Genomic DNA, 25,314 nt, shown 5'->3' with positions numbered 1-25,314 from the left:
CAAGGTTTGATCCGAGGACTGAAAGAGTTCATCCAAGGCAACACACTCTTGATCCAAGGATTGAAAGAGTTAATTACTCTTGATCCGAGGACTGAAAGAGTTCATCTGAGGCAACACTCTTGATCCAAGGATTGAAAGAGTTAATTACTCTTGATCCGAGGACTGAAAGAGTTCATCCGAGGCAACACTCTTGATCCAAGGATTGAAAGAGTTAATTACTCTTGATCCGAGGACTGAAAGAGTTCATCTGAGGCAACACTCTTGATCCAAGGATTGAAAGAGTTAATTACTCTTGATCCGAGGACTGAAAGAGTTCATCCGAGGCAACACTCTTGATCCAAGGATTGAAAGAGTTAATTACTCTTGATCCGAGGACTGAAAGAGTTTATCTGAGGCAACACTCTTGATCCGAGGATTGTAAGAGTTAATTACTCTTGATCCGAGGATAGAAAGAGTTTAACTGAGGCAACACTCTTGATCCAAGGATTGAAAGAGTTAATTACTCTTGATCCGAGGATAGAAAGAGTTTACCCTTAATCCGAGGATAGAAAGAGTTTACTCTTGATCCGGGGATAGAAAGAGTTTACTCTTGATCCGAGGATAAAAAGAGTTTATTACTCTTAATCCGGGGATAGAAAGAGTTTACTCTTGATCCTAGGATAAAAAGAGTTTATTACTCTTGATCCGAGGATAGAAAGAGTTTACCCTTAATCCGAGGATAGAAAGAGTTTACTCTTGATCCGAGGATAGAAAGAGTTTATTACTCTTGATCCGAAGATAGAAAGAGTTTTACTCTTAATCCGAGGATAAAAAGAGTTTATTACTCTTGATCCGGGGATAGAAAGAGTTTTACTCTTGATCCGAGGATAGAAAGAGTTTACTCTTGATCCGAGGATAGAAAGAGTTTATTACTCTTGATCCGAAGATAGAAAGAGTTTTACTCTTAATCCGAGGATAAAAAGAGTTTATTACTCTTGATCCGGGGATAGAAAGAGTTTTACTCTTGATCCGAGGATAGAAAGAGTTTACCCTTAATCCGAGGATAAAAAGAGTTTATTACTCTTGATCCGGGGATAGAAAGAGTTTTACTCTTGATATGAGGATAGAAAGAGTTTACCCTTAATCCGAGGATAAAAAGAGTTTATTACTCTTGATCCGGGGATAGAAAGAGTTTTACTCTTGATCCGAGGATAGAAAGAGTTTACCCTTAATCCGAGGATAAAAAGAGTTTATTACTCTTGATCCGGGGATAGAAAGAGTTTTACTCTTGATCCGAGGATAGAAAGAGTTTTACTCTTGATCCGAGGATAGAAAGAGTTTATTACTCTTGATCCGAGGATAGAAAGAGTTTACCCTTAATCCGAGGATAGAAAGAGTTTATTACTCTTGATCCGGGGATAGAAAGAGTTGATTACTCTTTCTTCGGTTCAGACAAACCATCTTCGGCAGCACCCTCGGCTCATATGGTTGTGAGCTTCGGCTGGGAGCTCGAATCTCGGCGAAGGTAAACCTCGGCTGGGCTCGGCTTCGGCTATGGCTAGCCTCGGCCAGGAGATAAAAGGTTAGCTTCGGCTCGGCTATGGTTACCGACCTTAACTTGGGAGCGGTAAACTGTACCACCCTTGGTTTCTGCTGAATCACCTTCGACTCGCCCAGAACGCCTTCGGCTTGGGCTGAAACTCCTTCGGTCTCGGCTGAAAAGCCTTAGGCTTGGCTGAAACACCGGTCTCGGCTCGGCTGGCTTGCCCAGAACACCTTCGGCTTGGGCTGAAACACCTTCGGATAGCCTCGGCTCGATGAGCTTCGGATTCCTTTTGCTTATCCGAGCTATTTGCTTCGGATTTTTAGATTGGTGATAGTTTGAGCTTTTTTAAGCTTCAACAATGGTAGACAACCTCGGATCTTCTTCGGCTGCTACTTTAGATGTGATGTGAAGAGATTTGGCTCACTTCACAATACTAGCCTTGACCCCCATTGACCTCGGCATGTGTTGCCTAGGATGAAATGGTGAGTCGTTCTAGTGGTGGAGTTGTGAGCCTTGAAGCTTGTGATGAAGACAATGGCAATTTCCTTCGGCAAGCATTGAATTTACATAAACTTGATTGATTTTTTATGTATGTTTCATGCCACCTGCTGCCTCTTCAACTTGGTGGTGTGAATGAAAGGCTTGCTTTTGTGAGCTTTCCATTAGAGCCACGTAGATCTAGCTTTTATTCTTCTTCAAGAATAATTAAGGTTTGACCATATTCATGGAATATTTCCCAATTTTTTTTGTAAAGGCACGAAGTACCTTGTTAGTAGTGGTTAGATTGGCGACAAATCAAAATGTTTATCTATCATCTCCACCATTTGCAAGAATGATTACCCCTTTTGACAGGAGTAATAATTTTGGGTTAAATTTGCTAGAAATTTTGACCCTTTTTCGTGATAGAACACAGTAGCCATGAATTAGTGGATTTTCATGGGTAGTAGTACTCGTCTCCCCACAGACGGCGCCAAATTGTTTCGGGTGAAAACAATGGGACCTTGTCGAAGGTCCGATGAAGTGGAGAAGACTGGATTCGGTCCAAGTGATGTTGGGCCGAAGGTTTCCTGCACAGTAAACACACGTAAACTAGCCTCGGGGGTGTTGCCGAGGAAGGCCCCTCCGATGCTAAAGTCAGTACAGTGTGTAGAAAAAGAACACTATGCAAGAGAATTAATTGTTTGAGGCTTTGCTTGAATGAATGTACAAATGTAATATTGATGGCTTTTATACCTTTGCATATATGGAGAAGTTGGGCCTTAGCCCAATTGGCTTGCCTTGAGGACTGATCTTTGACTTTAGCACAATTGGAGAGATGAACCTTGACCTTGGGCTTTTAATTGGATCATTTAATGCCTAGGCCCAATTGGACTAAATTGGACCCAAACACAGGGTTTAGCTGCTTGTGTGCTATTAAGTGTGATTTCGTCTTTCATCCCACTATTTCTTTCTTGCATGGCAGATGCAGGTGCATCATCTACTTGCACCACAGGACATGTAAAGTACCCGTATATGATTCCTGATACCGCAGCACCAAGACTTGTCCTGCCACAGTTAACAAATTGAGACTTTCAGATAATTGTTTTCTGACAAATTTCAGGCCTGTTGATGTGATCTACAGAATTGAGGAACCAAGCAACTTACCAGTTGTCCACTGGCCCAAAGTTTCCGAGAAAAAAGCTAAAAGCTGTAGCGATGACTGCCTTCTGAAACATACTATCAGACAGTTCCTTTGCAATTACATCTTTGTTTTGAATTTGATAAACGAGCCAAGCTCCAATGACAGCAAAAACTGGTCCCTAGAAATGGCGGACAGGACTTGGTAAGTCAGAAGCAGCAATCATGTTGATGCAGTAAAGAAAAGGAAACAAAGAAGAACAAAGTTCTTACTGATCCACCAACAGTAGCCTCTGATGTATGAAGGAAGCTTGAGAAGTTTCCTGAAATGCCTCCTAGAATGAATATCAGGAAGAATGTGAAAGAGCCATATCCTTTGCAAACTTGAGGCCCGAAAGAAAGAAGCACCCATGAGCCAAGTGCAATGTGCAGAAGTCCTGAATGCTGCATAAATCAAACTGGTTAGGTTAATAGTATACACTTCGATCATCAGTCATGTCCCTATGAGTATTGGCATATTGAGAACTCTAATCATAAACCATCACTATATTAGGAACTGTGACCAACTTTTTACGAGCATTAAGAACCATCATATGTGACTTATAATTTCCGATGGATTTATAGAATTCTAGTTATTTAACACTCAGAGTCAGAGAACAGTACAACCACTACTTTCTGCATTCTGAGCTGCTCAGATTTTCATACACGAGGCCTAAGATTGGTCTGAATAACCTAAAGAACAAGCCCTAGAGATCTAATTAATGACATATCTTCAATCAAACACAAAATAGAAAGGAACTACGAACCAAATCACTAATCTTGTACCAGAAACATAGGTGTGACAAGCCTCCACCATTGGCCAACCATGATCAGATCATTAACCTTGGCACCGTAAATCAGGGGCAGTGAATAGAGGTTGTAGTCTGAACCTTTTACTGGACTAGCTATCTCAAACAGAAACACAGCTATATTTATCGACAGCAACGTACTTCTGCATGTAAGAAAGTACAGAGAAATCGTTAAATAAACAAAAAACGAATACTAAACTAACAGAAAATTACAGCAGAATCTTAATGAACAAGCAGATAATTACATCAGGTATAGGTTGCCACTCTCTTTCTCGTCGTACATAGGAAATGATGCAGCTTTCCTAGCAATATTACTGCTTTTCTCGAATTCTTGTATTGCCATGCCTTTAATTTGATTCATGCTCATAGAGTCATCAGACTTCTTGCCTGATGCATTTCTGTCAGGAAAAGATGACAAACAATCTTCAGACTTTCCATCTGCAAGGAAGTGAAGACAGTAAGATTTCATATTTGCTGAAGATTCATGACTTTATGCAAGATACAAATATACTGAAAACTCGCAACTAAACAATCAAGCCTTTACTAAAGTCATTTATAGAACACTTTCCGAAATCTTATAAATTGGCTGGCTAGTTACCTTCTTTAACTGATTCAAAATACTTCTTGAGTAGTCCGAGTTCCTTTCTTGCTGACAGTTGACTGGTTTGATCATCCGCTTCAGAAACATCACTTGCATAATCCTGTGAAACCTGTTTGGTTTGGCTCTGAAGTTTCTCCAAGTATAATTCTAATGAACTCTTATGCTTTTCTGTGAAATCGGACTCTGAGGCATAAAAAACAGGACTTAAAACATCCTTGCAGGGTGATCCTTCAGCACTACTAGCTTGGAAACACCTCTTTCCAAGATCATCTTCTGTTGAAAAACTAAACCTTCTATTCATCTTTGTCCTCGATTTACTCGAGATGCTATCTTTAGATGGTGAAAGGCTGTTGTTTTTCATACTAATGTTGATAGTTGAAGTTGAAGATGAACACTTGAAACCATCTAGAACAACATTAAACTCAGAACTGAATCTCCTGGACATAGGTAGTGGCGCTGCCATCCTCTTCGTTGACAAAGCATGCATATATATATTTGAAGCTCGAACACACTATTAATGGTTACCTAAACATTCATCAAAAGACATAGAATAACTATGCAAGGTTCGTTTATAGATAACTTCATAAATATGTTCTATTCATATAAAGTATTCGAATATTGACAAAGTTAACATGGGTATTCAAACTCAGAAGATTGAGTTTTTAAAAATAAGGTGAACTGATATGAATTTATCAACACGTAAATCTAGTCAAATTTATCAAGTCTATGTTAATTGTTATATTAGTAAAGATTGCTTATGACATATCCACCATGATTAGCAATCAAATACCTTCGAACATGGTTTTATTAGAATTAAACTATATTGGATAATTTAATTTCATGAAGATTATTTAACAATAACAATAATAATAATAATAATAATAATAATAATAATAATAATAATAATAATAATAATTCGTCATAGATGATAATATGCTATGCAACATTAAACATTTGATTTTATCAAAAGAATGGACTGTCTAAGAATAGAAACTTACTAGTAGAATGTTTCTAAAAAAGATGTAATTATCATAGAAAACAGAAGAAATACCTTGTAAAATCATAGTACATGTGAGAGGAGGGGACAGTGGGAGAGTGAAGCTCAGAAGTACTATAAAGAATTAAATATTGTTTTAATGGATTGTCAAAATCAAACTAAATGACTAAAATGATACAGCTAAGGCCTAAGGGATACATCCAATTAACTAAATCTTCTCTTATCCATGGTGTCCTGTCACCTACCGCCACGTGTAATGGAATCAAATAAGTTTCGAGTCTTAATGGCCAGACATTTTAGTAGGAGTGATATAGTAAACCTTTATATTAGGCAATACTCACTTCAAGAGTTCAAGGTCTCTATTTTATTTTATAAAGGAGCATTTTATTTGTACTAGTTGTACTGTGTCATCGCGGTTCGTGGATAATCTAATTTCTTAAATACTAGTTAGTTATTATCTAAATCATTACTCTTATATTTAAAATAGAAAATCCTCAATCAATTTTATATAAATTAAATTGAAATTACTTATTTTCAATATTGATTATAATGATACTAAACTAACACTACTCATTTTTTTTTAAATCTTAAAAAAAAATAAAACTTGAAGGAGGGGAGGGTATTAATGGACGAGTGATAAAAAGAAGGGGTAAAAAAAATACTAATATTACTTTTTTTATCTAAAAAAAAAATATAAAAAATTATTATACAAGGAAACCCAGAGTATTTCCCAAGTAACTTCTAATAGCCACCATGTGGAGAAAACCGAAAAAAGAAAAAAAATATATTCAACCTTGATTGGACTGCCAACCTAGCTAGCTCAACCTTAGCTTGTTGCAGGACTCCATAGGGTCGAGGTATAGCCCGCCTCCTCATCGCCTCTTCCTTGCCTACGCACAACTCCGAACTAAAACGCTGATTCAAGGCATATTTTAACAGTGGATTTTTATTAGTGCGCGCATGACAAAATTCTCCAAATCCAGATTCCAACAAGTATTGCATTATAGTTAACTATAATAAGATGAGTGTTTAATTGTACTTATTTTCCAGTGTGTAATGATCATAATGCAATTACGAATTTAAATTTTGAGATTATGCATAACAGACAAAATATAGAACACTTTTCTCCTAATTAATATAAACAACCCAAACACAATTAGAACCAAATTTCTCAAAAAGATATACCAAATAAGTCTAGTTACAAAAAAAGAAACTTTCAAGTTTTTTTTTTTTTAAGTAGTAACCTGAGGCATCGCTTGGGTTTGCACACTACTTTTACTCCTATAACTAGTTTGTTAAATGAACTTCGAAAAGTTAGAAATTAGCCATTAACGGGGATTATAAGTTGGTGTCACGGAAAAATCTGAGGACTAACAAAAAAAAGTTACTCCACAAAAAACATGAGAGATTATGCACAATTAGTCAAATTACTCGTCAATTGAGCAATTTGCCTTGTATCTTACTCTCGTTGAAAGTAACTAAAATGTTCTTGTGTTTACCCTCGTTATTACTTTTGTTACTTAGTTGGTGTTTTGTTAGGTTGGTCTAAATTTGGTTTAGGGGCTATTACGGAAACCTCTTAGGTTCTGATTGAACGAAAAAAGTTAGTTCTCAAATTTTGTTGTCACAACTAGATGTGTTTTTTAATGAATGTAATTTAATGTCACTTTTCTAATACTCCCTCCATATTTTATTACTTACTTTACTTTTTCTCTCCTTACGAACGTATTTTTATTGTTTGTATTTCCTTGTATTTGGAAACATTCAACAATATTTTACTACATTTCTCCCCAATAGTAGTGTTCCCTCGTACCATATTTTAATACTACGTATTTTTTATATTCTCTCCTTCCCACTTATATTAACTTTTGGTTTTTAATTTTTTTTTTTTTTTCAACCAACCCTACTTTCACCATAAAATAATACCCCCTCTATTTTTTTTTAATAAGCTAGAGTTACTATTTCGTCCTTTTTTTATTTATAAACTAGAGTTTCATTTTTGGAAATCTCTGACAATTTAATAATATATCTTTACCTACTAATGTCCATACTCTTTTTTACTTTATCATTTCTCACTCATTTAATGGTCCCTACTCCCTCTCACACCACTTTACTTTTCAATAAAATAATAACCTTATCTACCCCATTAACACCTTAGTTTATTAAAACACCTAAAACTCCGCTCAATTTCATTTCTAGGTTATAATAAAAAACTGAAGGGAGTACTTTCTATTGTTTCTCATAAAACTTTATTTCTAAAGAAATAAGACAAGAAATAAAATACGAAGGGAGTACGAAAGTAGTCTTCAACAATATGCGGAGTATGAGATTACAAGACGAGATAAAGAGATGGAACTTTTTTTTTTTTTTTTTTATTTATATATATATATAAAAAAAGAAAGAAATATAAAATAGTTATGTTAAAATTGAAGATTTGAAATTTTGAACCCATATGTAACATGGCACCTTAGCCCAAAATTTTGGCCTAAAAAAACTTAAAAGAAATCAAATTGGCGCCCAATACCTTCATCCAAAAATCTTCCCCAAAAACTTCGAAAAATGTCCCGCCTTTAAGTCCATTTTCTCTGCAATTAATACTACAACACATTTCTCCAAAACCCCATTTCATCTCCCTCAATAATTCTCTCTCTTTAACACCAAGCTTTTGCTGAGAGATTTTAATGGCGGTCTCTTCTAGTCCTGTAGCTGCTGCTACTTCTGAGAAGAAGAAGAAGAAGATAGAGGAGAAGAAGAAGGAGGTTAATAATGAAGAGGTGGAGACGAAAATGGAGACTCAGAAAGATGAAGATCTGAAACAACCTAAGCGTTGTAAAGATCCTGGTGTTCGAGTTGTTGGTGGTAGAATTTATGATTCCCAAAATGGCAAGACCTGTCATCAGGTATTTGCCAAATGCATCTTGGCCAACTTTTCATTCCTCCTTTTTTAGTGTTAAGAGTACTTGCCACTGTTTAATTTTCATGTTCATTTTCTGTTTATTGTGACATATTTAGCAGTTTTAGTATATTTCACTCAAATTATCAGTATCCTAACAAAAATCACCTCTTAGGTTTGAAGTTTTTCTGGGTAAATCTTGTTTTTGTGGGTTTTTCTGGGGTTTGAATTGATTGCAGATAAACCCTATATTTGATTTTGTATCATGTTAATGTTGTTGATTTTTGCGATAATATATACTTTATGTTTATAGAGAGATGATTTTTGTTAGGGTTTAGGGGGGAAATTGGTTGAAAATTTTGGGGTTGCACTTGTTTATTTTGTCTAAATTGGTGATAATTAGATAGAAAATACCCTAGATTTGCAGTATAGGATAGTTTTATGGGGTATTCAGTTATTTATGTGTTTTTGTGATGTGTTTGTTGGGTCTTAATGGTTGAAGTTACAATGTACATTTCATGAATTGGTGATCTTAGAACAATAGTTTTGGATTAGGTGTTAGCCCTAGAACTTTGAAAGACGTGTGCTCGAACTCTCTACACTTTGTACTTTGTATAGAATGGTATTATTTACGTTCATATGGCTTAAGCTTAGTAGTTAGTATGAGGTATATTACGGAGTACTTTGTATAATTTAGGTTTTCAAGGCTTTCATGCTGCTGGAATGTGTAGATTTAACTTGATTGAATAGTTGAGGTTAATTAGTAATGCATCTGTATATTATTAACTTTTGTCGCCGAGGATAAAAATGTGCTTGTTTATGAGAGAATTAGATGGAAAGTTGGAAACTATGATGCCATGTTACAAGAATGGTATAATTTCTGTAAAGTTTAATGTAAGAGATGATCATGTTTGTTGCAGTTTTTGAAGCGGCATTTTGTTCTCAGATGGCATGCCTGAATTTTCAGTGTTGCCATATAAGTAACGTGTAGGACTTGTCGGGAGAGATTATGTGTTTATCGAATTTCAACTGATAATCTGATAATGTGAATCATCAGAATTCTGAAGTAGTTTACACAATTAACTTTCTTTTTGCTGTAATTATGTTCTAATGATTGACAAAATGTTTCTACAGTGCCGTCAAAAAACAATGGACTTCACTGCAGGATGCAAGAACATGAAGGGAGATAAGCAATGTCCAGTTAAGTTCTGCCACAAGTGCCTCCTAAATAGGTATGCTATGGAGATGAAAGGAATTTTAAGTTTACTACGAGAGGATCTAATGTAACCATAAAGGTTATTTTGTGTTGGTTATAATAATTTTTTGTGTGTTGTCGTCTTAGGTATGGAGAGAATGCAGAAGAGATGGCAACTCTTGATAACTGGAATTGTCCTAAGTGCAGAGACATATGTAACTGCAGTTTTTGCAGGTAATTTTCTCACCAACTTTAATCCCCAGGGTATTAAGCTTCTAGGAGAATTCTTGCTCAAGGGGGTGAGACATTTCCAGTTTTAAATGTGAAATTTTAATGCTGCAATTTCTATGACAGGAAGAAAAAGGGCCACAAGCCCACTGGCATTCTTGCCCACACAGCAAAAGCAACTGGGTTTTCCTCAGTTTCAGAATTATTGATTGTCAAGGGTCATGATGCGTGTCTGGAGCAAATTGTTAAGTGCAAGGCAACTTCCTCCAAGAAATCAGCAGCTTCGACTGAGTTGGATGTAATGTATTTTATGGCATTCTATAGTTACTTACTGAAATTGGACTAGTGTTGTGGACACTAACTTTAGGATTGTTTGCTTGTTATTGTGAATATAATATTTGTTGGCAGGGGCCTGTTGTAATTTCTCCGACGAAACGAGGGAAGGAAAACTCTTTTGATGGATCTTGTACTACGACTTTAAACTCTCAATCTCCACCCTCAAGTCCTAATGATAAGAAGGCAAAAAAAGCCAAGCAGGAGAAGGGGGTGGTGGCAGGGCTCAAGGAGAGGGTTGAAGTTGCTGAAGACAATGGTGCTGTGTCTAGCCCCAGAAAAATTACTGAGGAGATTGCCCTAAGAAGAAGTCCGAGAAAATTCAACATACCCCAAGAAGTCACCAAAAAGGAAGAGGTAGATGGTAATGATGAGAAGGATAATGTGAGAAGAAGTCCTAGGAAATTCAATGCCCCTCAGGAAGTTACCAAAATAGATGAGAAGACGAGTGATAACAATTGTGGGAAAGAAACTATGAAAGTTAAAAAGGCCAAAGATCAAGCAGAGCCAAAGGTGAAGTCTCGCAAACGCCAGAAAGGAACAGATATTGATCATATTGTTATGGATATTATCTTGCCCCTACTTCCCCCAGGCAGCTTGTTGACCAATGTGGCTGGGCTCGACTTGCTTCATGATGATGCTGGACATGCTTTGCAATTTTTGGAATTCTGCTCTTCTTTTGGGGAGGTAATATATTAAAGTATCTTTCTTATTGTTAGAAAAAACTATTTTTCTTGGTTAAGGGTATATTTTTCAACTTTATTGCTGACCTTTGTTGACTGTACAATATAGCAACTAAGGTTTTGATGTGGATTTAAGTCCTTAGATCAGAGCTACTAAGGTTTTGATCTTAGAGTATGAAGTGTTACGCAGTATAGCTGCATTTGTGATCTGTGTCACTGTCAAGCTGTTGTTTACTGTACAGTTTACATAGCCAAAATTGCTTTTGGTTGTACTTGTGCCTATTTTTGGTTATTCATCTTTGTTTCTTCTCCGCAGCGTGTACATATGTTGCATAGCTGTTTTATGTGGGTGATGTCTGTGTTTGATTACTTGGATACAATGATATATATGGTGGTTTTCCGCTTCTTGAGTACAGTGACAACTGACAAGTTCTGGTGGACAAGGTTTAGTGCCTTTTTTCTTTTATGCTTAACTTATCTTATTGCCTAGGTTCTGAACATTAGGAAAGGACAGCCTGAATCTGTACTGAGAGATATAGTGTGTGGACGGAGTAGGCGCAAGGGAAAATGCTCTTCTGCTGTCCAGTTTCTTATCCAGTTATCGTCTTTTATCCTGGAGGAAATGGATGAAGAGGAAGAGGAAGACGAAGAGTAAGAACTTCTCTTCCCAGTATTGGTGCTTGTTAAATTAATTCTATCATCATGGTAATGAATTGACCTTGTATTTTTTTCAGATCCCTTTGCTTAAGCCCATCTAACGACAAAGATTCTTGGATACATTCCCTAAAAAGATGCCTCTCTGAATCTGAGCTTGAATTGGAGGACTTCCCTGAGGATTGCTTGGACAAAGGATGTGCTGGGTATGAGATGTTGGAATCCTCGCAAAAACTCAGGCTTCTAACTTTTCTTTGTGATGAGTCACTTTCTACCAAGTAAGTAGAGTGTATGATTTATCATTTCATACTTCCAGAAGAGAAGAATGCTAGCTAATATGTCTTCACCTTTCTAGAAAAATTAGGACTTGGATAGATGAACAAAAGTTGAAGTTTGTTGAAAGAGAGAAGGAAGCAAAAGAAAGTATAAATGCAGCTAGGGAAAAGGTATTGTATTCAGCAACTTTATGATAGTAGGTGCTGAGCTAGGTGTTGTATTCAAGCTCTGTAACTTATGCAGGAAAGGGAGGCAAAGCGCAAGCTGCAGGAGAAAGTTGCTACAGCAGTGCTTGCAAAAAATGGTGTACCTCTTACTATCTCTGAACATGATTCTATTATTTCAAAGATAAAAGAAGAAACAGAGCGTGCACGTGCAGAGTTGCTGGAAGCTATGGACTCAATGCCTAAAAGTATGACTTTGCTTGGCTTCAATTAGTCTAGCTTTTTCTTAAATTAATCTACCATGGATTTTATGGTTGGACATAAGTTCAGGGAATGTCACATGTCTCTCCAATGGTTTTGCATACAAGTAAATCATATGTGATGGTGATATATCTAAGAACTCCACAATCCACATTAATGCATTGAGCTCTAATTATGTTTTGTTTTTGATAGAGTCCTATAAAGTTTCAGCACGTGTTTTTAGCCTTTAACTTGTTCATAATACTTCATTTTGAAGCTATTTGTGATTAAATGACTTGGTGAGTCCAAACGACAGTAATACATACATAAGGCTTCAAACAGATGGTATGTATTTCAGCTGTTGTAGCCGACTTCATCTTAGCTATAGTGTTCTATGGATGACGTCTTCATGTGGAATCTAAGTTTATAAAAAAAAAAAAAAATGACACTTAGCAGTTGTGGAAGTGTAATCTTAAAATTATGATCAATTTTTTTTTAATAGTATGATCAATTGGTTGCCTTGTTTGCATAATTCTTTTGTCTGATACATAATTCCTAATATATAGCTTGTTAAATCCCCATCACCTCACCTCTGCATTGAAAATTAGATAATCAGACGACAAATCTAGTTGCACAGTAAGTATAAATGTATATACGAAGTATTTGATAGCCTTTGTTTTCTGAATTGCCAAAATATGGGATATGTGTATGTAGTGTTGGATATCTGATATCTCATCTGTTGACTATATTTTACAGAGAGACGAAGATCAGATGCTGTAAGGACAGATTCAGTCTTTTTAGATGACAGTGGCCATGCTTTTTGGAGGCTTACTTGTTACGGTGATTCAAACTTACTTCTTCAAGGTCAGTTATAAAACTGTATACTTTATTTCCACTGCATATTTCTGCTGCCTTTTGAATTATTGCATATGATTCGTTTATATCTTGATCTGAGTGGTTTGAGTAGAAGACTTAATGCTTAGCTCTTCAAATTTACAGAAGTGGGAAGTCCTGAACAAATCGACTTCAAGGACAAGTGGTTTAGTTATAAGGCTGAAGAGATAGAACTGGTTGAAAAATACATTTCTTCTATAAGGTAAATCATAGTTTACTGCTTAATATGTCAAGTGAACTCTTACATATTGACAATTAAATCAAATTAATGCTTGACCCTAGGTATTCTTTTATCTTGCCTTTCACATAAGAATTCGAGCTGAATGAAGTTAATTTTAATAAAAATGGTTGTTAATATGTTTTACCTCCTTGGAGGTTTTAATTTAAGTGTTGCAATTGGAGCACCTTTTATTTATTTTCTGAAATAAATATTCCCTCTACATCTAAGCATTTCTATTCTATGTTAAGCAACTTCTGTAGGAAAATCTGGTAGCCTATGTGTAAATGGTAAGGATAGATAAACAGTTTGCTGCTCGATTTATAAAAGTTAGTTAGATGTGAATTTTACAATCTGCTTCCTTTTTATGATATGAATACTTGTTTCATTGTTTTTACTGCTAGATCGTTGTCTACAAATGATGTTGTAAAAATTCGTTGTATGTGCTCAAAACTTTTAACCAATTGGCTATCAGCCAGTCAAATAATTGAGTATTCCATAGTTCATGATCACAAAACCTTCAAACTTATATATTCTGATTGTTGAGGCTTATTTTTTCCATCAAGAATGGTTTACCTTAATTTTGCGCGGATAGTTTTGGATGATGCTTGTTTTCAAACAGCAGATTGATTTCATGATCTTATCTAATGTGTCTGCAGACTCAATAGATACAAGCGCGTTAAGCTTGCTGATCAAACAAGGGTGAAGAGCGATTCTGAAATTGAAGTAGAATCAAGCTCCAATGATGATACTCCAGCTGGTATGAATTCTTATTTTGATGCATTCTTTTGTGCATTGTTAATTGTCTTATTGAATCTTACACTAATGGTCTTCTGTATGCTCCTTCATGGTCTGAGGTCTCTGCCTTGAAAACTATTTCTTAACCCTACCTACAGAAAAACAAAAAAAAAAAAAAAAAAGGCTTAATTTTGATCATCTTTGCAACCTTAAGCATTGAACAACTTCAGCTAAACTGTATATCATACAAGATGCATGAAGATCTTCAGTTGCTGGACTATCCTCTTATTACAATAAGCTAGGAGTTAGGAATAATAAAAATATATAGAGTATACTCATTTTTCCCATTAACTGGAGTACGAGACCTTCTATTAAATGAAAAGGATCCCACTTTCTTACAATTTTCTACATTCATTTTCTCAAATGCTGCACTTTAGTGACGAAAAGATTGAGCTTGTCTTAGTCTCTTGGATATGAAAAGTTGATGAACTATTTTGGTATGTTTGCTTGTCAGTGACTCAGCAGGTAGCTGATCAAAGATGATCCTGGGATGATTCTGGAAGATTTGTTATTTGCTTCTTAGTCTCGATAGCTTATCAAAGATGATACTGGGATGATTCTGGAAGACTTATTATGTTGCTTCTTAGTTCCGATAGTTTATCAAAGATGATCCTGGGATGATTTTGGAAGACATTATTTTGCTTCTTGGTCTTGATAGCTTATCAAAGATGATCCTGGGATGATTCTGGAAGACTATTATTTTGCTTCTTAGTCTCGATAGCTTATCAAAGATGATCCTGGGATGATTCTGGTATTATTTTGCTTCTTAGTCTTGATAGCTGATCAAAGATGATCCTTGGCTGATTCTGGAAAATTTATTATTTTGCTTCTTACTTTCTTAGTCTCGATGCTAGAGTAGTACAGTTTTAGGACTTGTCAGACTTCATATATGCTTTTAGCAAAATAGCACAGCCATTTTTAGTGTAGGCTTTTGCGAGGCTAAGAACCCTAATTGGGCAGGAAGATTTCCCGACTATTTGTATGTAATTGCTTCCAAAACTCGTAACATAAATCAACTTTCAGATGTTTCAATATATCCCCTTGGTTATCATGTCTTGCTACCAAATATTACATACGAATATATAGTTTGTAACTAAGTACTCCATTCTCTTTCTTACAATCAAATATTATATGTATTATGAAGTACATGATTCATCATACTTCATAGTTCATACTGCTTGATTTTTCTGTATTCAGCTGTCAGCGTGCTTATCACACTGAGCAGCTGGTAAACCACTTCTCATAATCATCAAGTCAGATGTCTGAAAGCAAACATGATACCAAGTAAATTTTTTTATTACTAACAAGTTCTAAAAGATTGATCTTGAGAAGACAGACCATTGCTTTGTTTTTCTGTCTTCAAAGATCAAGCAAAGAGATTACGGTTTTCAGATGTGGCAGGATATTTTACAGTATTATGTGCAAGTTTTAAGTCTTTTTCCTGTAAATAAACTTTTAAGTTATAAGATAAACTTTTAAGTTGGGGTCAATTGGACATGTCTTACTAAGTTCGTACCTACAATTTTCCCTTCCCCCTGTAACTCCCTTCACCCTCCTTTTGCTGCACGAATGCAACTTGACCTTATAAGCTCTAGTGAAGATTTTTTTTCCTGTCAACCCTTGTGTGGGCTGCATGGATTCAAAAAGCTACAACTTATCCTGTAACCATTCTATAGATTAAATATGCCGAATTAAACGCATAATTAATCACAATTCAATTTAACCAATCATGCACAAACTGAATTCTGGCAACATAAAACCAATAGCTTCCTTTGATATTTCGTCTAATTACATTTACATTTTTACTAAAAGAAAATGTGCTTAATAACCTAGAAACATAAACTCAAAGAAGCTGCATATTCTGTTCATACCCACATACTTTACACTTTAAACTGCCAATTTCCCCTGCTTAATACTCTGAACTACCAATTTCCCCTGCTTAATACTTTGAACTAAGGTACTCACAAATTCACAGGGGTGGAAGTTGCGACAAACACTCATCTACATTATAATCTGCAACCATATCATCCTCGAGACACCAGCTTTCAGGGGGTGACATATATTCCTGTGGTACAGCCACCGGAACTTGTTGATGCATGGGTTGCACCTCAACGAAACCCTGCTGAATCATTGCCTCATTGATGGCAGAGTTCATTTCATTTCCCTTAGGAGCATATTCATAATTGCTACTGCCACTGCTACTGCTACCGTGATTTTGTATGCCTGGTTGAGCCTTAGTAGGAACAGTAATGTCGAATATACTCCATCTTTTGGTGTCTTTCTTCAGTTTATTAGCCTGCCTCTTAAAGTACTTTTGTGCATGACTTGCAACTTGAGTAGCTGACCTTGTCTTAACAAACTCCTTAGATATGCTTTTCCAATCTCCCTTGCCAAACCTGTCCAATCCTAACAGGAATTGCCGGTGCTCAGCCTCTGACCACGGCTGCCCTTTACGCGACTCCCACACGTATTCCTCTTCAGTCACAGGGACGTCGAAAATATTACCTCTGCCATTAGGGGTGTATGATGGTAAAGGGACCATGCCTGATTCGATTGCCATGATATCTTCAAATAACATTTGATAGTGTTGCTTGACATCTTCAATGGTTTTGTTTCCTGGGATTCGTGATGCAATTTTCGCCCACTTAGCTTCAGAATTATCCTCAAAATGCATTGCCAAAGCTGTCTCAAATGCCTTGTCTTGTTCCCATGTCCATAAAGAGCTTGAATTTGCCATCTGATAATAATTTTATTGAACAATAATGTTTATAATTATGAAAAATTATTGACAAATTAAGATATATACTTTTCGATATTTGCCTTATATATTCAATAGTTAGAAGGTGTACTTGGGTGCACAATACCATCTAATCCATCCTGGTGCAAACGTTTAATTTTGATACATTAGGAAGTATACTTTTTAATATTTGCATGATTAATTATTAGGCTCTAATCAATTGAAGTAATTGTGTCATGCACATTCTTTGAATATTAGCCTAATATTTAATTAATTGCCTCATTCATAAGAATCATAACAATGTTTTCTATATAAATAAATTAAAAGATTTTGATGACTTTTCGAAAGAAAAATAAAATCTTGATGACTACCATTACATATACCAGAAAAGAACATATGTAAAGAGAGTATCCTTTATTTTTTTTTTGTTTGATTAAAATAAAGTCAAACCCATGTTTTTTGTTTTATTAAGTTATTATCAGACAAAGATCCTAAGAGATTCACAAAATTATTAACATATATCAACTATCAATAAGATAAAATGAGTAAAAAACTATTAACAATATAACCAATGAGTAATCACATGTACAATTAGAAGAGATGCCCTAATGATAATTTCAAAATTAATTCCCATGTTTTTATATCCACTTATCCCATATTGTACTTATCCTATAAAAAAAAAGAGTACTGATACTAACACTGCTTCAAACTACTTAACACTAGCATTAATTTTAACATTCATTAAAATTTAATCCACCAAACTACTTACTCTGCCTTTCTAAGAAAAAAAAAATTAATTAATTAACCGCGCTATTACTCCGTATAAATTAATAAGCTACTAGCAACAGAAAAAGAAGATTAATCCATGACAATTACTATTTTTTTTTTTTATTTTTTTTTTATTATTTTTTTTTTTTTTACCTAGGCTCCTAGAGCACCGTAAATCTGTAGTTTGTAGAGAGAAAATTCTTACGCTTTAAAACAATGTGCAAAAAAGATAGTTGGAGTGACTTCATAGAAGAATTTACAAACAAATTCCCAAATTGTTTTTAGGATTAGACAAAATACAAGCAAATTCTAATTAAACAAGCACTAACCTCTCCTTAAACAAATGGATGGATTCCTTCCCAGTGAACAACTAGAAAAAATAAAATGTTTTTATGAAAATGAAAATAAGAATAAAGTGATAATTTATAGTCCAAAGTGGGTATACATAAGATTATTAATTAAGGTAAGAAATCATAATACCAAGTGAATATAGAAGAAAATTGTAATCCTTAGAATTGTGATCCTTAAAAAAAAAAACAAAAACTGAGATTTGTCTGACTCAGACAAAAAATGTTATTACAAACAATTTGGAAGGTGGGTTTGGGATTAGCAAAAATATCCATTAAGATTTATAATACTATTACAGATACTATTTTTTTTATAAACAAACATAAAAATAAAAATAAAATAAAGTTACACCTCATGTTTAATTTTACAAAATCTTATTTGATATTCTTTCATCTAAATGCTGAATCATAGTAGGTAATAGGGTTTAATACGTAGATTTTCTTTTTAAGGAAGATCATAATGCATTTTGTAGACATAATTAATGGAAAATCCAGTTTGATCCAGTTTTGATATCCTTTTTGATATATTTTTTACGGAGTAATTTTTTTTTTTCTACTCTAAAATGTTTAAGGCCTTTTAACAACCCACTTTTTATTTATTTATTATTTATTTTTTTGAAACCCTTTTAACACTACTTCATAATCAATTAACAGTGGCATTTCTTAAAAAAAATATTATAGTTGCATTATTCTAATAAAAAAAAAACTCGCAACCCATCCTTTTTGATACGAATAAAATCTCTCCAATAATTTACCTAGATCATAATCAAACATGATAACAATCTGTTCAGATAATAACACCATGGATAGTGTTCAATATTAGTTTGCTAAGAGAGCATGAAATAATTAAGTTGTACTAATGAAATTCATAGCATAATTAATTAGACTCATTAGTGGTACCTAGGCACAGCGATACATGACACTTGCTACATTAGTGATAACTGATAAAACGCGATACATGTCATTTACTATAGAATTTTTGCTTCTATACGCGTATCTATATTTAACAAATCATACGCTCCTCTCTTCTAAGGTTTTTCCAAAATCTTGGCCGTAGAAATTAGACTATTTCCGACCCTTTTCCCTTAATTTTCTTTAGTTTTGCAATTTAGGTTTCAATAAATCTACACGAGTAGTGTAGATATTCGTCCGTTTCCCTATGGTAGAGTCGTTAGTTTTTGTTAGTTTAGTTGTTTGTTTATGTAGGGTTTGTTTGTGTGTTAGGGTTTATTGAAAAGGTAATCATCTTTTTGCCCTATTGTCAGTTCGTTGGTAAAGATTTGTTCGGAATCGCAAAGGTTGTCAAGTTTTCAAATGCATTAAAGCGAATCAGATGAAAATCATCCTTACGGCTACAACAAATCGTTAGACCGTCTCTCCGAAAAGGTTGTATATTCCAGCGATGTGTGCGAGAGATGTACCACAGTGCAAGATCTTTTCAACAATCATAGCTTTGATGAAGGAAACTCTAATTTAATTCAATTTTATGTATTTATTAATTTAGATTTCATTTGTAGATGTCGGATGACTTTTTATTAATAAATTGATTTGTTTAAAAAAAAAAAAAAAGAAATGTTTAACAACTCGTACTAATTGCAGAGTAGCTTTAATTGAAGACTTGTAATACAATTTTATAAACACATAAGTATATGGGCGAACTCAACGACCATCTCATAGATAGATGAAACGTTAATTATATAATCTGCAGGTTTATTAACATGCTAGTGTATCTGGTATGTATACAAACTATACAAAATTCTTACAAGGCTCATAATCAGGCTGCTAGAAGAACTAGTTCCTTAACTGTTGGTTACTCCTTTATGCTTCTGTATTAGATATGAGACGAACTTCGTAGAGATCATCCGCTCCTTTACCTGTAAGTGAAGAAAAATCAGCACATCATTATACAGGGTTTCTATAGAACCAACGCAAGCCTTGTTTTTGACAGAAGCATTGTACATGTAACATGTCAAAAAAATTGGGGCACAATCTGAAGTATTTTAGAGGATGTCAGATCTTACTAATACAGGATTACAGGGGCACAAGATTCTTCATTAGGACTTATACATATAGTCCCGACAACGATAATAATACATGGTTGGATCTGATTCTAGTATGACATAGTTGATCCAATATGATTAAACCTGGTTACTTTAGTTACTACCATTGTTAGCATTTAAGGGAGATGATTACACCTTATAAATTTGTAATCAGATTTACTTTAGTTGGTTAATTCTGTTTGGGTGTGTATGAGACAGAATACTTTACTGTTTTTCAGATTATTTTAGAGGAAATTCAATAATATTGATACAGGGCATAAGTTCTTCGTTAGGATTTGTTCCTTAAAACTGCAATAAAACATTTGGTTGAATCTGGTTCTAGTACGACTTTGTCGACATATGGTCAGACCCAGGGGCTTGGTTCTGATATGGTTGAACCTGATTCTAGCACAGTTTTAGTTAACTAGTTACTACTGACATTGTTTAGCATTTAAGACATAATTTCAAGCTTTACAAATTTGTGTTAGGATTTACTTTAGTTAGTTAATTTTGTTTCTAGGGACAATGTACTTCAGTGTATTCCAGCAATCCAGCTTTTGTTCAAGCATCTACTTGGATTAGGATACTGGCAAAATTGAAGTTCAATCCTAATTCAGTTAGGTCTTTAGGTGTTTTATGAGGCTTATTTCAGACCAAGTAAACATACATCAGATTTTGGGAACAAGATTTCAGACCTCTGTGACAATCTCTTTGCGAGGCCAAAACCATAATCTTGCACAATCTTTGTGAAATTGCTAGAACTACTTCATCTTTGTGAGTCCAGAGACTTCATTTTTCAATTTTAATGAGCAAAAGATCAAGAACAATTCAATTTGATTCAAAATTGGACTAGAAAGGGTAGAAAATTCGCATCACTTACAAACTTCAGAAGTGATCCCTGGTCCAAAGAATGAAGCAAATTTTGCCTAAGAAATAAAAGCAAAGAGTGAGTCCATAATATGCATAGCCACGAGTCTAACAGGTTTGGAGCGTGATGCAAGAAGATAGAAGCTCATAGTCACATGATTGCCAGTTTCAAGCAGAAACTTAATGTGCTGAAAGAGTTGAAAGGTTTGTACAAATCCATATTGGCAAATTTCCATGAAAAACAAAAAAAGTACACTTTTTGTTACCTGTCTTCGTTCAAAATCTGAAAGTTGCAGATCTTTTGCCTTAAACGCCAGAACTAAGCAATACTTGCCATCTTCAGTCACCTAGTATAATTAGAATAAGCAGCCAAAATTAGAAAAATGACTACAACTAGAATCCACGCAGGATCCACCAATAGGTGTATACAACCTTATAACATGACAAACTGCCCCAAAAAGCCAATGTGTCACTTTGTCATTATATAAGGAACATAGCAGTGAAGATGAATTCAATCAAGAAGGAAATTACACACAAAGCTAGATTACATTTAAAATAAAAACATCCAATCATTAGAAATTCCTCATGATAAGGGATATGGGAGGCAAGCATACCTCTTCACGTATCATTTGCAGGACAGGGGCACTTCTTCTTGCTATACCTCCACCCTGTATGGGGAAAAAAACAACAAATAAAACAAAATTACAGATCATATGGTGACGTGAAGGTCCAATTTTGTAAGCTCTCCGCTGGAATTGCAATAATGCTAAATCATTACTAGAATAGTTGGATTACATTATCAGGTTGACACAGTTTTAGGTCAATAAAGCAGATGTATGTATATTAACATGTTAGCCTACCCATCCAAAACATCAACCATGGAGGTGATGGTCTATGGATATAGCACATTAATCAAGCTTTCAGGGGACATTAAGTAATTAGGACTTCAGTTTCAACGAAAAATTGATGGTGCAATTTATTTTATTTTATTTTTTATTTTTTGTGTGGGTGGGAGAAAGAAGGGGGGGGGGTATGTGTAAGGAGGGGAGACCACCGCTTATGGTGCAGGAAATGAACTATGGGCCGAAGAAACAAGAAAGGAAGAAAAAGAATGTGTATTGGTTTTCAGAATGAATATAAATGCTAAAAAATTTCATCTTTTCTAGTCTCTCATATTGGATTGACTGGAATATAACAAAAGATTCAAGTCCTAGAGAACTGAAAGATACTATTGCAGTGGGCAGAATGGAGAGGGAAGCAAGTTCTGGCAGATAAATGGTATCTTGTGAAGAGTTCTCTCTTCGACTTCCCTTAACCTGAAGTTCATAATTTCAGCTAGGTCCAGAACTCCAAACGCCACCCAGCAGAATTCCTCCAAAATTGAATTAAGAAAATTTACGCACAAAAGTGTAAAAGAGGACTTTTTCAGGGTCATGTTTAAAACCATTGACCAATATGATTGAAGTTGGATGCAGGCATGCAGCAGGAAAGTCGGAGACAGAACTAGGTAAGTACTACTTTAATGTGTGGTAGGGATTTGATATGTCTCACACTATTTTTTTCCAGTGATTAAATAAAGTACCATATGGCACAAATGGATTTGTAGCCAAACCCTATATAAGGTTGTAAATGGATGGAAAGGATAGAAGGATTTCTGAAGATCAGTTTATCCAGAATTCCAGATAAGAATAAAGTTGATGTTTACACCTTAAATGTCCTTACAAGTTACAATTGGAGTTTTCTGATCATATCCACTTACTTGGAGACTCTGATAGCTTCCCTTCAACCATATTCAGGGGTCTGGAAAGCTTTATTAGTAACATAAATTTTTTTGTTTACGAAAGAAACCTTTTTTTGCTTGAAACTTGCTTATATATGGCAATCATCAAATTGAAGACTTCTAATTTTAAGGACAATGCAAAATAGCCTTTGGCTGCACCAATCAACTGAGCATAGGACTGCTTGAGACAGTCTTTTTTTTTTTTTTTTTTTTTATTTTTAATATAAACCATATGCACAAGGTCAGATATACTTCGTAGTATTTTGTCAGCATGTCACGGACAGGAATGAAGGGAAAAGAAAGGAAAGAATTTAAGAATAAAGTGCGGGAAAAGAAATTAAGCAATATAAAAGAGAGCTCATGCTGCTACAAGTGACCTTGACCTAGTTAGCAACTGAATCCTAATCAATTAACAAAGCCTTTCAAAATGTGAGGTCAAGGGAGAAGTCAGAAAACACACCTGTCCATATTGGAAAATCCGTTTCAAAGCTTCATCAAGGTGTTGTTCATCCCCATACCGAAATCTGGTAACATCAGTCTTCACCTAGAATATTTTGGCAGGGTCAGTTCATCCAATATCACTCAGGGAAGAGCAGCTAAATTAGCCATTAAGAGGCAATTGCATAGATCTACAGAGAAAATTGGTTGTCACAGGCTCACAGCACGAGGTGGATAAAAATTGCAAAGGAAAAACTGTAGCTATGGGAAGTTTCCGCTCAGCTGAAACTAACCTGCTTAAGAACTGGAGTGGAACACTTTTCCCGCACCATTTGAGCATCAGAATAAGTCACACAAGGCACAGGTTTAAGTTCTGCATACTGCAAGAAGTGAATGACAAACATCACAATTAAAAATAAAAATAAAAATTGAGCATACACATGATTTTCCAAGTTAGTTGAGTAGTTAGGGGCTGAGTAAAGATAATCATGTCAAATGGTCCACTGAAACATTCAAAACTTGCAACTCTAATGATGTAACTACAACGCAATGCTAGATCTCAATCACATATCTACTCCCTTGGCAATTTTTCAATATGTTTTGGTATAGAAGTCCAAACTATAGCAGTTATTACAACCAAAGAAAGTAGCTGAGTAAGGCAGAATATTTCACCTTGAGAGCCATGCCAATAACTGCAACAGGGAAACCATATGTCAACATTAACGCCGACCATTCTGATCCCGGAAGAATATTAAAGTAGGCACCAAAACCATACCTGCACGAAGAAAACATGCTAAGAAATATAATTCATTATGTTTGGACAGAGATTAAATAAATTCGGCCTCCAAAGCGCTCACGCAAGTAATGTGACTCCACTTCCAAGTCCCACGACACCAAAGGAAATCTGAAAAGTAAAAGGTAATGCCATTTAGATTATGTGGAGAAAATCCTCTAATAGGATACATGGTAAACAACATATAGTAAATTAGTAATTCGGCACTTAATGACTGCAAAGGCTCAAATACATTACTGATTTTGGGCATTCAAAATAATAGAGCATACAAAGTATATAATTATAATAATAATAATAAAAAAAAAAAAACTGGGCTAGAAGTGAAATTCATAAAGTATTTCCATTGTATGAGGGTAACTGATTTCACCGACTTGTTACCCTCTTCAAACCGTTGATAACACATCATGTTACCCTCTGCAATTTCTACCTTGCTGTCTCTCTTCCATTCCTATTCATTGTAAAACTCAAACAATCCATAAAACTAGTGGTTATCATGACGCTTTCCATCTCTCAATTGATTCCATTTCATTCCATTCCCTCCAACCATGCCAAACTCAACAATAATATATCCCTACATCGTCCGATCAACCTAACACTCCAATAACATCAACATTGAACTCAATTACTCGAGTAATTTTAAGTATACACTATATTCCAATGATTCACAGTTCAGTTCTCCTATTAATGGAAACATCTCCACTTATCCACAATTTAACTCTTAATATCATAATTCCTCCTTTAACACTCTCAACAATCACAATAACCGAGCTGTAAGTAATTCAATTAGCATAAATTAGCATCACAGTACAAAATTAGAAAGATGATCATTTAAAATGGGAATAATCAAACAATTTAGGAATAACAGTTAATTAAAAATCAACCCTAATTCTTCCAATATAATACGAAGTATTCAAATTCGCATCACTAATAATACATCAAAATTTCAACAGTCCAAACACATTAAATTCAAATACAACAACAAATTAGGTAAAATGGACTAAAAAAATATTAACAATTAAAATACGAAAATAAAACCTTGGAGAGAGAAAATTGATCATCAGGAACGATTGATTTGTCGGCGGCGGCGGCGGCGGAGGGTGAAGAAGAAGAAGTAGACGAAGAATCAACGGCTTGAGCAACGAGGACAAAACGGCGTCGTTTAGAGTCGGAATTGAGTCTATCTTTGAGTAAGAGAGTGGAAGAAGAAAGAGGAGGAAGCTGATGATGCTGACTAGGAGAGAGAAAATTGCTCCGGTGAACGTAGAGCGGAGCAGCCGCCATTGACGCTGCTCTTAGAGGCATTCTGGTTTTTTTTTAGAGTAACAGAATTTGCGTTGTAAACTTGTAATGTAAGATGAGGAGAGAGAAAATAAATTAGCTAA

At 35.1% G+C, this 25,314-nt stretch overlaps 4 protein-coding genes across 6 annotated transcripts; 1 reads left to right on the top strand and 3 right to left on the bottom strand.

Annotated features, from left to right (window-relative positions):
- Positions 1–2,837: 2,837 nt before the first annotated feature.
- On the bottom strand, positions 2,838–5,722 carry LOC110728179 (RHOMBOID-like protein 9, chloroplastic). 2 transcript variants are annotated; one of them, XM_021907835.1, is made up of 7 exons: positions 5,643–5,722; positions 4,589–5,116; positions 4,236–4,428; positions 3,968–4,133; positions 3,416–3,586; positions 3,170–3,324; positions 2,838–3,070 (listed from the first exon to the last, which is right to left on the bottom strand). In XM_021907835.1, exons 2-7 carry the CDS (start codon positions 5,076–5,078, stop codon positions 2,875–2,877), a joined length of 1,371 nt encoding a protein of 456 aa, XP_021763527.1. In that variant the 5' UTR covers positions 5,079–5,116; positions 5,643–5,722; the 3' UTR covers positions 2,838–2,874. The 2 variants fall into 2 exon arrangements, with proteins under 2 accessions (XP_021763527.1, XP_021763528.1); XM_021907836.1 differs by lacking the exon at positions 4,589–5,116 and having other exon boundaries at positions 5,643–5,694.
- Positions 5,723–7,054: 1,332 nt separating this feature from the next.
- Positions 7,055–15,248, top strand: LOC110728178. 2 transcript variants are annotated; one of them, XM_021907834.1, is made up of 13 exons: positions 7,057–8,488; positions 9,616–9,713; positions 9,824–9,910; positions 10,031–10,202; positions 10,313–10,924; positions 11,411–11,571; positions 11,655–11,852; positions 11,930–12,020; positions 12,094–12,262; positions 13,011–13,118; positions 13,254–13,350; positions 14,025–14,125; positions 14,618–15,248. In XM_021907834.1, the coding sequence occupies exons 1-13, from the start codon at positions 8,270–8,272 to the stop codon at positions 14,644–14,646; spliced, it is 2,142 nt and encodes a 713-aa protein (XP_021763526.1). In that variant the 5' UTR covers positions 7,057–8,269; the 3' UTR covers positions 14,647–15,248. The 2 variants fall into 2 exon arrangements, with proteins under 2 accessions (XP_021763525.1, XP_021763526.1); XM_021907833.1 differs by lacking the exon at positions 14,618–15,248 and having other exon boundaries at positions 7,055–8,488; positions 14,025–14,568.
- Positions 15,249–16,132: 884 nt separating this feature from the next.
- On the bottom strand, positions 16,133–16,900 carry LOC110727731 (transcription factor SRM1-like). The gene has a single exon (XM_021907312.1). The coding sequence runs from the start codon at positions 16,898–16,900 to the stop codon at positions 16,133–16,135; it is 768 nt and encodes a 255-aa protein (XP_021763004.1).
- Positions 16,901–19,601: 2,701 nt separating this feature from the next.
- LOC110728176 (thylakoid membrane protein slr0575-like) lies at positions 19,602–25,314 on the bottom strand. Its single transcript, XM_021907832.1, has 9 exons — positions 24,968–25,314; positions 23,997–24,043; positions 23,812–23,914; positions 23,433–23,519; positions 23,162–23,245; positions 21,536–21,589; positions 21,188–21,268; positions 20,935–20,980; positions 19,602–19,889 (listed from the first exon to the last, which is right to left on the bottom strand). Exons 1-9 carry the CDS (start codon positions 25,232–25,234, stop codon positions 19,834–19,836), a joined length of 825 nt encoding a protein of 274 aa, XP_021763524.1. The 5' UTR covers positions 25,235–25,314; the 3' UTR covers positions 19,602–19,833.

The sequence above is a fragment of the Chenopodium quinoa genome, unplaced genomic scaffold, assembly GCF_001683475.1.
Source record: "Chenopodium quinoa cultivar QQ74 unplaced genomic scaffold, ASM168347v1, whole genome shotgun sequence".
In the NCBI taxonomy this organism is placed as follows: Eukaryota; Viridiplantae; Streptophyta; class Magnoliopsida; order Caryophyllales; family Amaranthaceae; genus Chenopodium; species Chenopodium quinoa.
Note: the sequence above shows the minus strand (reverse complement) of the source record. Positions and strands in the feature narration are given on the sequence as shown.